This window comes from Anarrhichthys ocellatus, unplaced genomic scaffold, assembly GCF_004355925.1.
Source record: "Anarrhichthys ocellatus isolate YVR2014 unplaced genomic scaffold, GSC_Weel_1.0 scaffold146, whole genome shotgun sequence".
Classification (NCBI taxonomy): domain Eukaryota; kingdom Metazoa; phylum Chordata; class Actinopteri; order Perciformes; family Anarhichadidae; genus Anarrhichthys; species Anarrhichthys ocellatus.
In genome coordinates, this window is record NW_022280176.1 from 182047 (window position 1) to 194392 (window position 12346).

General features: G+C 45.1%; 1 protein-coding gene across 1 annotated transcript in view; it reads right to left on the reverse strand.

Annotated features, from left to right (window-relative positions):
* The window catches only part of crebbpb (CREB binding lysine acetyltransferase b), a 32850-nt gene that overhangs the window by 2593 nt on the left and 17911 nt on the right, over positions 1–12346 (reverse strand). The window contains exons 5-31 of the mRNA XM_031877760.1: positions 11865–11978; positions 10824–11063; positions 10620–10719; positions 10217–10354; positions 9973–10090; positions 9608–9782; positions 9382–9444; positions 8959–9080; positions 8300–8488; positions 7776–8147; positions 7455–7634; positions 6984–7164; positions 6657–6775; positions 6297–6536; positions 6120–6208; positions 5068–5151; positions 4856–4942; positions 4673–4750; positions 4467–4534; positions 4170–4332; positions 3574–3720; positions 3352–3465; positions 3100–3265; positions 2024–2191; positions 1627–1788; positions 1046–1327; positions 127–946 (exon numbers count right to left, since the gene is read on the reverse strand). Coding sequence (XP_031733620.1) covers positions 127–946; positions 1046–1327; positions 1627–1788; positions 2024–2191; positions 3100–3265; positions 3352–3465; positions 3574–3720; positions 4170–4332; positions 4467–4534; positions 4673–4750; positions 4856–4942; positions 5068–5151; positions 6120–6208; positions 6297–6536; positions 6657–6775; positions 6984–7164; positions 7455–7634; positions 7776–8147; positions 8300–8488; positions 8959–9080; positions 9382–9444; positions 9608–9782; positions 9973–10090; positions 10217–10354; positions 10620–10719; positions 10824–11063; positions 11865–11978 — 4779 coding nt within the window. The remainder of the gene's footprint in view (positions 1–126; positions 947–1045; positions 1328–1626; positions 1789–2023; positions 2192–3099; positions 3266–3351; positions 3466–3573; positions 3721–4169; positions 4333–4466; positions 4535–4672; positions 4751–4855; positions 4943–5067; positions 5152–6119; positions 6209–6296; positions 6537–6656; positions 6776–6983; positions 7165–7454; positions 7635–7775; positions 8148–8299; positions 8489–8958; positions 9081–9381; positions 9445–9607; positions 9783–9972; positions 10091–10216; positions 10355–10619; positions 10720–10823; positions 11064–11864; positions 11979–12346) is intronic.

A 12346-nucleotide genomic window follows, 5' to 3' on the forward strand; every position in this document is an offset into this window, starting at 1 on the left:
GTTGCTGCTGCTGTTGTTGTTGTTGTTGCTGCTGCTGTTGCTGCTGCTGCTGCTGCTGCTGCTGCTGTTGCTGCTGCTGCTGTTGCTGCTGCTGCTGCTGCTGTTGCTGCTGCTGCTGTTGAGGATGCTGCTGCTGCTGTTGTTGAGGATGCTGCTGCTGTTGTTGAGGATGCTGCTGCTGTTGTTGAGGATGCTGCTGCTGTTGTTGAGGATGCTGCTGAGGATGCTGTTGATGGGGCATGTTAGGCAGAGGTGACTGTTGCTGATGAAGAGGGGATGACTGAGGCCCTGGTTTGCCCTGCGGCACCGGTGTTGGGGGCTGGCTGCTGCGGCCATTGTTGGGGAAGCCTTGGGCCATATTGGCAGGGTTTGGTGGCTGCTGTTGTTGGGGCTGGTTGGGCATGGGCTGGGGTGTCTGCGGTGTATTAGGCTGCTGCACAGAGTTGGGGGTGTCGGGGCCAGCTGAGGTAGGTGGAGATGGCATGGGCATACCCCTTCCAGCCATGGTGGCCATCCTCCGGCGCATCATTTGAGCCTGCTGGAGCCTGTGCTGCAGCTGCTGTTGACGGAGTTTGTGCTTGATGTTGAGGCAGAAGGGAACAGGACACTTGTTCTCCTGACAGTGCTTCGCGTGATAACAACACAAAGCGATGAGTTGCTTGCACACAGGGCAGCCACCATTGGTCTTGCGCTTGCAGCCTTTGGTGTGTTGAACCACCCTCTTCATCTTCTGGCATGAAGGAAGAGAGCAGTTGGCATTGCGGCACTGGCAGGCATGGACCAGGGACTGGATGCAGCGCTGGATGCTGAGACGGCGGCTCTCCTGAGGGCTCTTGGAGGCCTCTCCACCCGCACCGTTGCTGTCATCGTCTAGACCAAGGCCCCACTTAACCATATGGTGCTCGTGGCCCTTAGCGTTGTAGCAGTTAATGCATAGGTCATAGTCCTGATGAAAGTTAAGGAAGACCACGTTAAGGTTAACATTTAATTCAGAACTAATACAGACAAAAATTTCAAAAGATATAGGTAGTGTCCTTATTCCTACCTCACAGACGGTGCAGTGCCAGCGAGTCTCTACGTGGTGCTTGCACTCATTGCAGGTGTACACAAAGCGGTCCTGGCCTTGGTTGTGCAGCTCCACCAACATGCACATCGTGCTCCATTTGCATCTTCTCAGTGAGCTGAACTCCCAGTGCTTGTCCCTGGCCAAAGTCAGAAAGGCATCCCGACCATCCATCAGGTCACAGGTCAACAGGGGGTCGGGGTCCATAATGGGTGGCAGGGTGTTAATGACTGGCCCGGCATGGAGGTGGATTACAAAAAACACCTGGTAGTAGAAAAGGAGGAGAAATGTGTTAGTTGTAAGGACAAAGTCTCAGTCCATCCCATGTAGGTGGTCCCTCCTACATGGGATTTAAGTATCTGCACTGCTCTAAAGCCAATGGGTTCTGTTGTGTGCTGGGGTACTTTGGTGCCTAGATGTACCTCTAAGATGTGCATTAATGAGAAAGAACCTGTTCTGTGCAACTATTTGGTCACCTATTAAACCTACCAGCTTCGCTTAAAAGTATCAAGTGCTGTAATGTTGCATGAAAGTGGATTGATTCAGTCGTTCGGGTTTCTCACCTCCTTATGTTTCTCCATGGTGGCGTAGAGCTTCTGGGACAGGTCATTGGCTACATTCGGCATCCCAGGCTTTTTCTTATTGGCTCGGCTGACGCTGCTCTTGTTTTTGTTGGTTTTCTTGTTATTCTTCTTTTTGGCATTTTTGCTGTCAGCTTGTGCCCCCTTGAAATAGATGGACACGAAGGTTCAGAGAGACAAGATGAGGTTACGCAATTAAGTTCAGTGGTTACACAATGCCTGAATGACTGCTGAAAGCTTTTATATAATGAGGACTTGAGGATGATAAAATCTGGGTTGAAACAGAAGCCCAAGCACCAGGCTGTTGATTTTTGCATAATCCTTTCCTTTCATAAAAACCCATTTCAACATGTTCAAGCCGCTTGTCCATCTAACTCACCTCTGGTGTCTCACAGGAGGCCGTGTTCTCCTCCTTCTTCCTCTCTTCCTCCTCCTGCTGCAGCTCCTTGATGCTCTCCTCCAGCACATTGGGCCAAAAGTCGCCCTCAAAGTACGGCAGCTCATTGGCACTGGTCAGCCGGTCTTCGGTTGCCTGTTTGAAAATGTCCTGAACCCAAATGCACAAGACTTCCATCAGGCAAGATAGTAACACAACTCTTAAAGGAAATGTCTGGAAGTTTCATAAAGTACAATTTAAAACTTTCAGCAGCCTTTTACGACCAATTCCAAAGGTAAAATAAACATGTCAGTCCTAAAGCATACAGTAAAGATTAGCCTAAGCTATAGATTGTTTTAGGGTTGTAGTTTCTGTTCTCCTACTTTTTACAATAAACTATAGCAAACACAAGGGGGAGCCCTCCTTTACTGCACACGTTTGGACCGGACACAGCGACATGCTGATAACTTCTGTTTGTCTCCTTGGCAGAGACTGAAAGGATGGTTCAAAGCATATTAATAATATGATTTTGAAAAGGGCCTTATAGACAATACTATTGGAATACTTAAAAACAGTCTATGTCAATATGTCAAGTAAAGTTTAACTCTAATCTAATCCCATTAGGCTTTTTTGTGTGTTAGTTGAAAGATGAAAATCATTAGATTAGACCACTTCAAAGCAAAATGTTTTCCTGTTCTGCTTTTAGGAAATCTGATTACGTCTTTTCTTTCTGTAGCTGTTACAGAATACAGTTACCCTTTTTTGAATCATAATTACGAAGCACCGCTCCATGTATTCCATTTACTTCCCACGGCTGCTCATCATTCAGACATGTGAGACAGTGAACCGCCATCTCTTTATGAAAGAATCCGGTTAATACGATGATATCAAGCAACAGTAAACAAACTAAATCATCGCCTACCCACCAACAGTAAACAGAAAGGATCAAGATAACACTGTATGCATACTAAACCAAAATAATATGATAATCAGCGTGACATTTAAAATAAATCTAATCTATACAGTAATATGGTAAGGCATCCGACATCCCACTGTAGTCGATGTGATCATTTTCTGACCTTGTAGTCATGCAGGATCCTCTCAGCGAACGCCTTGTCCAGCATCTTTCGGTACCACTCCTGGAGCCTCTTGGGTTTGGGGATCTTCTGGTCAGCAGGGTGGCAGTGAAAAATGTAGTCATCTCCTTCACTGGGTGGGCAGGCCCAGATGTGACCCATCACATACCTGAGGGCAACAAGAGCGTTCAGCCACTTGCAGGAATGATACTTGCAGCATTAGCTTGAAATTGTGTACAGTTACTCTCAACCTACCCCAGTTTCTTCACATACTCCAGGTAGCCGATCAGGATCTCATGGTAAACTGCAGTCCTTAGCGCACGGGGCCTGAAGAAGTGAATACTGTCGAGGTATGATATGTAAACCCGTCTGCAAAGAAAACATGGAGAATTGAATCAAAGAGCAACACACAAAGTACCAAAATAAACTGAGAAAAACATGCATGCGCGATTCTCTCTTTTTTCCCTGTAGTTCTACCTGGTATTTGGAAAGGGGCACTCTGAGCCGTACTCCTGGACATGCATCCCAAAGAAACAAACGTCCACCCCGTCTATTTCCTCAAATGCAAAAAGTGCTTTGGTTCTATAAGGGAAGGTCTCCACCATCTCGCCTGTGTCCACAAACCTATGGGAACAGAGAAGCACAAGTTACAGGGTTTTGTTTTTTGAAAAATCTGCATATTTTACAGCGGGATCATATCCATGGTCAGGTTTTCATGCACGTTTGCTTACTTGGAGATTTAGATTCATACATTTTTAAAGGAAAGCTGATGTGCTAGCAATTGCTTTTCAGAACAAAGACAAAGTACTTTTGTAGTGCATTTATATTATTCCAGCGAGATCTATACGGAGGATGTCTTTATTTACACAATCAAATCTATGAATTAAAAGTGACGATGTGTGGAGGTGTCCTGGTGTGTCCTTTGTTGCACGTCATCCCTCCTCTCTCCCCTACACAGTCTTTATCAAATTAAGGCTATAATGCCCCAAAACAAATGTTACATCTAAAAAAACATTAAATCAATGTTTTGCAAATCACAAGAGGCCCACGTAATCTGCAGGTGAGAACCTTACTTAGACTTCATGCCAGGCTTAATCTCCACATTTTTGTCAGAGCTGGCCACCACTCGCACAAACACCTCGCCGGCCTCAGGATGGTTCTGCCTTTTCAAGTACTTGTTCACTCTGTCCTCGATGTACGTCCCCAACCGGGTGGACTGCAACCCTTTACAAAGGCCAGCGCAAACACAAGAACAAAATGCAATTAATATCAATCCGAGGTGTAAACGTTGAGACTTTAGCGTGATCAAATAAAGGATAATTAAAATCAAATCATCTGTTACGGTTCTTTTACCATTAAACGCAACTTACTTCTGGCTGAAAACCGGTTCTCCTTTCTTGTTTTGCCAGACTTCTTCAGACAGTTGTCACAGATAAAGCTGGAAGAAGAAAGATTACACTGCCGTTTAGAGTCAACACACAGTTACGCTGGCATAAGTGAATACCGAGTAAGAATTCTGTTAAAGTCAATCATGGACTGTATGCTTAAATGGCTGGATAGCCATAGCGAGACTTACCCTGTCGGCCAAATAACATCGTAGTGCAGCACGCATATCTGATGCATCTTTCGCCCGCAGTCCTTACATTCAACAAACCTGGCAAGGACAAATATTTACTTTGTGCTTTCCTTTGCTGAAAGAATAATTACTACCATAACATCAACGAGAGTCAAACTGAACTCTCCCACTACTACTACTCACGGTTCAGGGTCCAACATGTCATTTTTCTTCTTTTCAAACTGCTCTTTTGATATCATGCTGCACAAACAAAAAAGAGATAAAGAGACAACCAAGTTCACGCTTGCTCCTGTGATTGAAACTCCTTTCCACACAAATAAATCAAGAGAAAAATCAGCCTGATAATCTCGCGAGGTGATCATCAGCTGGTGGTCAGCCACCAGGGCCTGGTAACTTACGTCTGTGGCTGTGCCGGGTCATCCCCCAGGGTCACACTGTTGCCCTGGATCTCGTTGAAGCACTTCTCACAGAAGTGATACCTGTCGGCAATAAGGCCATATTTGGGTGAACTGCAGCCAGGACACACAGTAGCAGCACAGGCAAACCGGCGTACAGGTGGCAGAATGCAGAGTAAACGGCGCACGCGGCAACAACCGAAGACGGAGCACGGGCAACGTGCAGACGGAGGGACGCACGCACGCACACACACACGCAGAGGTACATGTTAGTGACACTTGAAATGGTCATGATCCAGCCACTCTCATTCATTCAAACAGAAATGTGGGAAACATGCTCAAATGTTAATAATGGTAATGATTGTCAACAACAAATGAATGTGCTGGAAACTACTGTATGTCTACACGACAGCATTTAACTGGAATATGAAAACATAACAAAAATACTGTTTCACTGCAATACTTTATAACATAAGCAACATGCATTATGAGCAGATGAAGGAATGATATGGTCATGCTGGGGGAGACAAGATGAGGGACAACAAAAAATAAAATGTGAAGGTGTCGGTAAGTGTTCAGTTACCGGACTTAATGTTATTTAAGTCAAGGGGATTTTAGTCCTAATGCTTGAGGAATTTAGATGAAGATTAGAACAATGTAATGAATCCATTCCATTCTCATAAACACTGACTTTTTGTCCTAAACCTCACTTCTCATTTCATAGCGAGTATCTGCAATAATTGAATGGCGTTGCATTGGGATGAATTGAGGTGCAGAAGCAGATTCTGCACAGCAGGGGGAGCTTTGGGGCTGGTTCTTGGGCACAGCAGATATATGAGGACAACACAGGGCCAGATAATGCACAGTCTGCTTGGCCACAATATACAACTCTCAGTGGTGCCTGCGACACCCCTATAAAGGAACGGTAATGTGGATAACGTTGTTGACTTGTATGGCTTTATGTGAGGCGGTATGTTTGGATGTGTTTAATCTTTGAGGATCAAGCTGCACACCTCTCTCTTTATAACTCCTCAGAAGAGTCAAAATTTTACCTGTTCTGGTAGCTGTAGTAGGTGCCGTCCCTGGAAATGGTGCACAACTGTTTGCCATAACAACACAGCGTCTGGGGTGAGAACTCATACTGCGGAAACATGAGAGAGAACATTAACAATCCATAAAGATGAATACAGTAATAAGTACAGTTTTGTGCCCATCTCGTTTGGTCTCACCTTCCTGCCGCAGCAGTAGCCCAAGCCCTGCATGACAGGATCGATCTCTGCTTCAAACACTTCTGCCAGCTTGCTGCAGTACTTGTAGACACGGGATGTTTTACGGTTATACAACCACGCATTGTTGAACATGAGCCACACGTCGTCCACGTACTGCCAAGGCTCCTGGTATTGACCCGTATCCAGCTTGCGCTTGATGGTGGATAAGTCGATGGGATTCTTCACAATGTCAAAGTAGTCCTGTGAAGCACGAGAGACGCATTTGCAGGAATGAGGAAATCATGCTCAACAGTATTTTCTGTGAGTGTTGTAATTTCAGAATGATTGTATGTGTGTGTGTGTGTTGTTGAGGAAACTCACAGGGATGCCTAGTATTGGAGGGTCTACAGGTTGTCTGAAGGGTAGTGACTCTGGGTCTTGCCTGTAGAGGGCCTCAAGTGTTGGCATTAAGGCTTGTCTCAGCTCCTCTGGCTTGAAAACTGGACGGACAATAACAATGTTATATGACGCAAACACAAACAGAATATGGGAGTCGGCAAATACAAGATTGTAGTTCATTATACACACACTCTATATAAATAAAAATAATACATTTACTTGATATTGAGATACATTATTTTAGCTCAAAATGTAATACCGCAACATATTATGACACACTTGATATACACAGGAGTTCTGTGTTCTTACTCTTTTTTCGGTTCTGAGTGTTGGAGGTGGCTGATGTGCCGTTGGCCCCACTTTCCTCCTCTTCTTTGGGTTCTGTCTTCATCTCCGGCTTCTTTTCCTCAGTGTCCATTGGTTCCTGCTTTGGCTGTGCTGCATCTGGCTCCTCCTTCTTCACCAGCATCGGTTTGATGTCATCATCCTGCTACATGAACACAATGGTTTAATCAGTTATCCTACCGTGGTGAGTCAGGAAACAATCAAGTATTTAATGCATTTCATTTTTTTAATTCTTTCTTTTAAATTTTTCGAGGCACTACCACAAGTCAGATTTACTTCTTTGGACATGAAATTTGAGCAGGGTTAGATGTGCTGGACTGCGTTTACAATAACAGGAGATCAAACAGCAAATGGCTTCTAGTCTGACCTACAGTAGATGCAAGATTGCTTCTTTTTATATTCTTTCTGTTAGTAAATGATAAATTAAGAACATACCTCCATTTTTATATCTTGCTGCTTCTTCCCAGACTTGCCGCCTCCGTCATCTTCTTCGTCTTTGACTTCAGGTTTGGCTTCAGCGCTGCTCTTGTCCGGCAGGGCCTGCTGGGAGTTCAGCTCAGCCACAGAAGCTGGGGTGGGCACTCTGTTATCTACACTCGCCGCTGCCTGGGACAACTGTAAGGAGAGGATGAAGAGAAAATCTTACCACAATGCTGATAATATATATAAATCAAGTCATAATGATCAATAAGCACATTGAGGATCGACTGCGAGTGATCCCCCATAGTTCGTTTTACGTGACAACCAGTATCTCACCGGTGTGCTGGGGTGCTGCGCCTGCACTGAGGTGGGCTGCTGCATTTGGCTGTGGGGTTCTGTCTGCGGCTGCAGGGGTGTGATAGGCTGGGAGGGGTCAGGTGTGCCCTTGGCTGAGGGGGGGCCAGGGAGGCTACCGGGCATGTGGGTTGGGGTGGAGGAGGGCCCACCCGTGGAGGCGGGGGTAGTGGGTCGCGGTGGCATCTGGGCCTGTGCAGAAGCATGGTGCTGCTGCTGCTGCTGCAGCTGCAGGCTGGCGGAGGCATTGGGTGGAGGTGTAGTGCCAAGGGAAGGCTGGGCTGAAGGGCCACAGGGCAGCTGGGAGCCAAGGGATCCCAATGCATTCAGAGGGAGGTTAGAGTTCTGTGACTGCTGGGACAAAGAGGGATGCGCGGTGAGCATACCAATACACACCACTAATTAAGCAGGCAACATGCTGACACTCATAAGGCCACGTTCAGACAGAAAAATGCAGGGAGCCCTGAAAACGCTAGGAGCGTAAAGCACAGCAGAAATATCCTCACCTGTGTGACAGCAGCCTGCGTTATGGGCTGACCCAAGCCTACATTCACATTCATAGCTCCACCTGCAGCAGCAGTGAACTGGCCCTGTTGCAGGAACTGGCCCTGGTTGGCTGGCTGCGCTACCATGTTATTAGCATGACTACCCATCATTCCTTGAGTCTGAGGCATCCTTGACGGAGACATACCCATCTAAAAGGAAGACAAGAGAGATGGAACGGATAAAATCATTATGGCAGCAGGCTACTAATATTGAACGCCAAGTAGAATAAAATGAATGGAATGCAGCATGCATGCACGCTATTACTACAGTGGTTTTCTAAAGGTTATGTGGTGTAAATCCCAAATAAACAATGTGCTGAATCAAAACACAGCTCTTGGCTCAGCCATGCCAAGTTTACATTACAGATTGCTGCGGCTGGTTGATAAATTGATCAGGACCTGTGTCGACCACATGCAGCAAATTTCAGACTAAGAAATGAACAATCAGTGAAATAGCGTGGGGCATTTGATAGTCAAGAGGAGCAAAAGGTGGAGGAAAGAGCCAGAGAATGGAGCAGGAACTGAACAAACTGTAAGCAAAACAAACATTGTGAAAAAAGCTGGAAAATGAGAGAAACATTTTTGTATAAAAGCAGGGAGACAGAGGAGAAAGATCTAACCGCTGGGACGGAGCTCATGTTCATCTGCTGTGGATGGTTCATGGGGGAGGGAGCACGCGCTCCCATGGGTGCCTGAGACATCTGCGCATTCTGCATTGCCATTGGGTTAAACTGATTGATTCCTGTGGGAACAGATACACACAATTATATACTTGTTTATCATACTTAGGAGTCGTAATTTAATAATCCGTGTCCTACTGGGCTGGCAAAGGTACTGAACCAGCTCACTTTAACATCGGAGTTCTGACAAATGTATTCAGCTTTAACTGATTAAACAATCGGGTGTTGAAAGGCTCATCAATTTGCTGTACAACATTTATCAATACATTTGAAACAATAAGAACTAGGAGGGTTAGCCAAAGGACATGTGGATTTATTTTCTCTGTAAACAACTGCTAAAAAAAGCAAACGGCAAACACCAACCTTGGGGCACCTGCATACGGTTCATTATCTGATTTGGCATGTTGGGCATAGGCACAGGTCCATCTGAGAGAAGACAGGACAAAACAGTTTTCATTTATAAGTTGCTATCAGTAACAGAAATGCTGTGTTCTTTTATCAACTGAGGACTGCAGAATACTTCGTCAGTATTCTTATCTTCCCCCTTTTGTATTTTGTCACCCAGAGTGTAGAGAGTTTGGCTACTAACTGGGAGACCGGACGCCCTGTCCTGGGCCCATGGCGTTGGGCTGAGCCATTCCAGGCTGCTGAGGCCCAGCTGTGCCCACCATGCCAGGCTGTTTCTGGAGCCGTGAGCGCCGCTTCTCCTCCAACTCCTTCTGGATTTTGTAGATTTTCTCTGCCAGGAAGTGGTAATACTCATCCTAGTAACAAGACAGGATGAAATAAAAGGTAAACAAAAAGAATAATACAAGTGTTTCTTAGTCTCTGGTACAGATAAAAATGATCTGCTCATCTCAAGAGAAAGGTCTTAGAAATGAAAAATAAAAAGTAGCCAAAGATGCCTTTCATCACTCCGGTGGTAATGGTATGATAATGTATTATATTAGTTACCCTGCTGTTAGCGGACTCGTACATGTCACCCTCAACCTTGCGCGCATACGCCACCAGGTTCTCCATTCTTCGGTCCTTCAACGCTGCAGGGTCTGGGGTGGGGAATATGGCTTGTACACTGAAGAAAGACAGCAGAGAAGTACAAAACTCAGCAACAGTTTGGAGAGCAAGAACGTCTTTCTCCGTTTTCATATGACCAAACTCGAGTATTTAGAATACAGCCGTTTCATTTTTTTGCACTTACAGTTTGTGCACCAGGTGGGTGCGCAGGTCCTGAGTGACGTGTTCGTGCCAGGCCTTCCTTACCCCCGAAGAAGAGAGAGGGGTGGCAGTGGGCAGGTTTCCCATGCCTCCCACTACTGACCCATCTGGCATCAGCTGACTATAAGACCGAGAAAGAAACAATTACTTCCAAAATAATGCTTCTACAAATCCTTTCATTAATAATACCATGTGACTGTAAATTGTAATTTACATTGTTTAAAACATTTCTGACAGAGAGCAGATTGAGATCATGGATGATTATTTGTCAACAGCAGATGCACTGGATGTTGTTCTGGTCTATAAATTAAATAAATGTCCGCTACATCACATAAGGATCATGCCAGCAAGGGCCGTGTGTTTTGTGTGACATATTAAGGACTCACTTGTTGAGTGCGGATGGTAGAGAGGAGTCAGAGTGCATGCCAGCCTGGTCTGAAGAGGGGACACCCAGGCCTCCTGCCATCTGGTTCATCTGATTAGTGCCTAATAAACACACATAGTCTTTTACAAGAAAATGACGGAGCAACAGATTTATAGTATTGTTATCTTTTGTATGAATTGGAAGTGAAGTCCAATCGATTTGGTACCTAGTGGGTTCAGACTTCGCAGGTGCTGGGGGCCCTGGGGATTTTGCTGAGAGGGTCCCTGTCCCTGTCCCTGGGCAGGGGACTGGTTCCCGTACGGCAGGCCAAGGGCAGCATAGGCCCTCTGCATAGAGCTGGGGTCGATGTGTGTGGCAGCACTGTTGATGGCTGTGGCACTGGGCTGGCCAGGCCCCACTGTACTGATAGCGTTCTGCAGGCTAGCTCCAGGAGAATTTAGCATGGCTGGAGGGAGAAGACAAGGAAATATAAATAAATAGTTTGGCAATATTAAATAATGCATTTAATTAAAACACTGCCATAATTGAGAAGAACCTGCTGCTTCCAGTGTTTCATAATTTCTAAACATGAATATAAGGCATGAAACACAAATAATTTACATAAATAATCAGAATCAGAATCAGTATGTGGACACATAGAAGGATTTTTTTTGTTTTTTGTTTATATCAATGTATATACACAAAAGTAGATAATCAACCACAACAAGAACAAAGCTAAACAAGGTAAACATAAATATTTGACTATATACATTTATATATATTTGTTTTTTATCTATGTTTTATATCTATGCAAAACAACATCTTCCTGAGCTGCTTCCCTCAATCTACAATCCCCGCACTGCTCCCTGCTGTGTTGATTGCTGACAGGGAGCACGCTGCCTCTGTGGGGATTTAAATCTGTCATAGGCCCTTTTAACCAATCAGAGAGCATGCTGTCCCAAGACCCTGCCCCTACTGATAGCAGGGCCATGTAGCCCCTCCCCCGGGTGTCAGATTACAGGTCCAGCCTTTCTAGAGGAATCCTCTCACTGTTTGAGCTCTCGTCAGTACAGCGCTTCGGCGGAGACACACAGCCTGCAGGGGGCAGCACTTCACACACCACACACACTCGCTGCAGAGTGACAACTGCCTTGTTGAACAGTTTACAAGCTTACAGATTTATAAAATGATATCTTAGCATGATATTTGTTCACTACTAACTTGTAACCCATTTTTCTTTGGATGTATAAATGCTGGAGTTACTCACGTTGCTGATTCCTTTTGTCACTCGCGTTCTTTAAAGGCAGGCAGACCGGACAGTCGTGCCGCGTGCAGTTCTTCCAGTGGGAGATGATCTGCCTGGAGGATGCACAGTGAGCCACTGGGGAGAAATAAAAGTGAAAAAGAGACGGAGTGAGGTGTGGTAATTCAGGAATTCAGCACTAATGGACAATTTAAAAGTTAAGGCTATAAATACAGACTGAAACATTGAATTCATACTACGCCACAATATATACAAATAAAACTGGTGTCAACTCAGTAAAGAACAATATACTAAGTGGTTAATCCCAGCACCACGTCAACCTCAAATACAGTGCATTGGAAAAAAAGAAAAGAAATATTGAATAGAAGTTAAACTAAGTCAAGAACATTAATCATTTTAAACACTATAACACCTCCTGTCTAACAACAAAGCAATGTGGTTGTTAACTTATAGGGGATGCAAATTTCACGAAACTTCCTTAACCA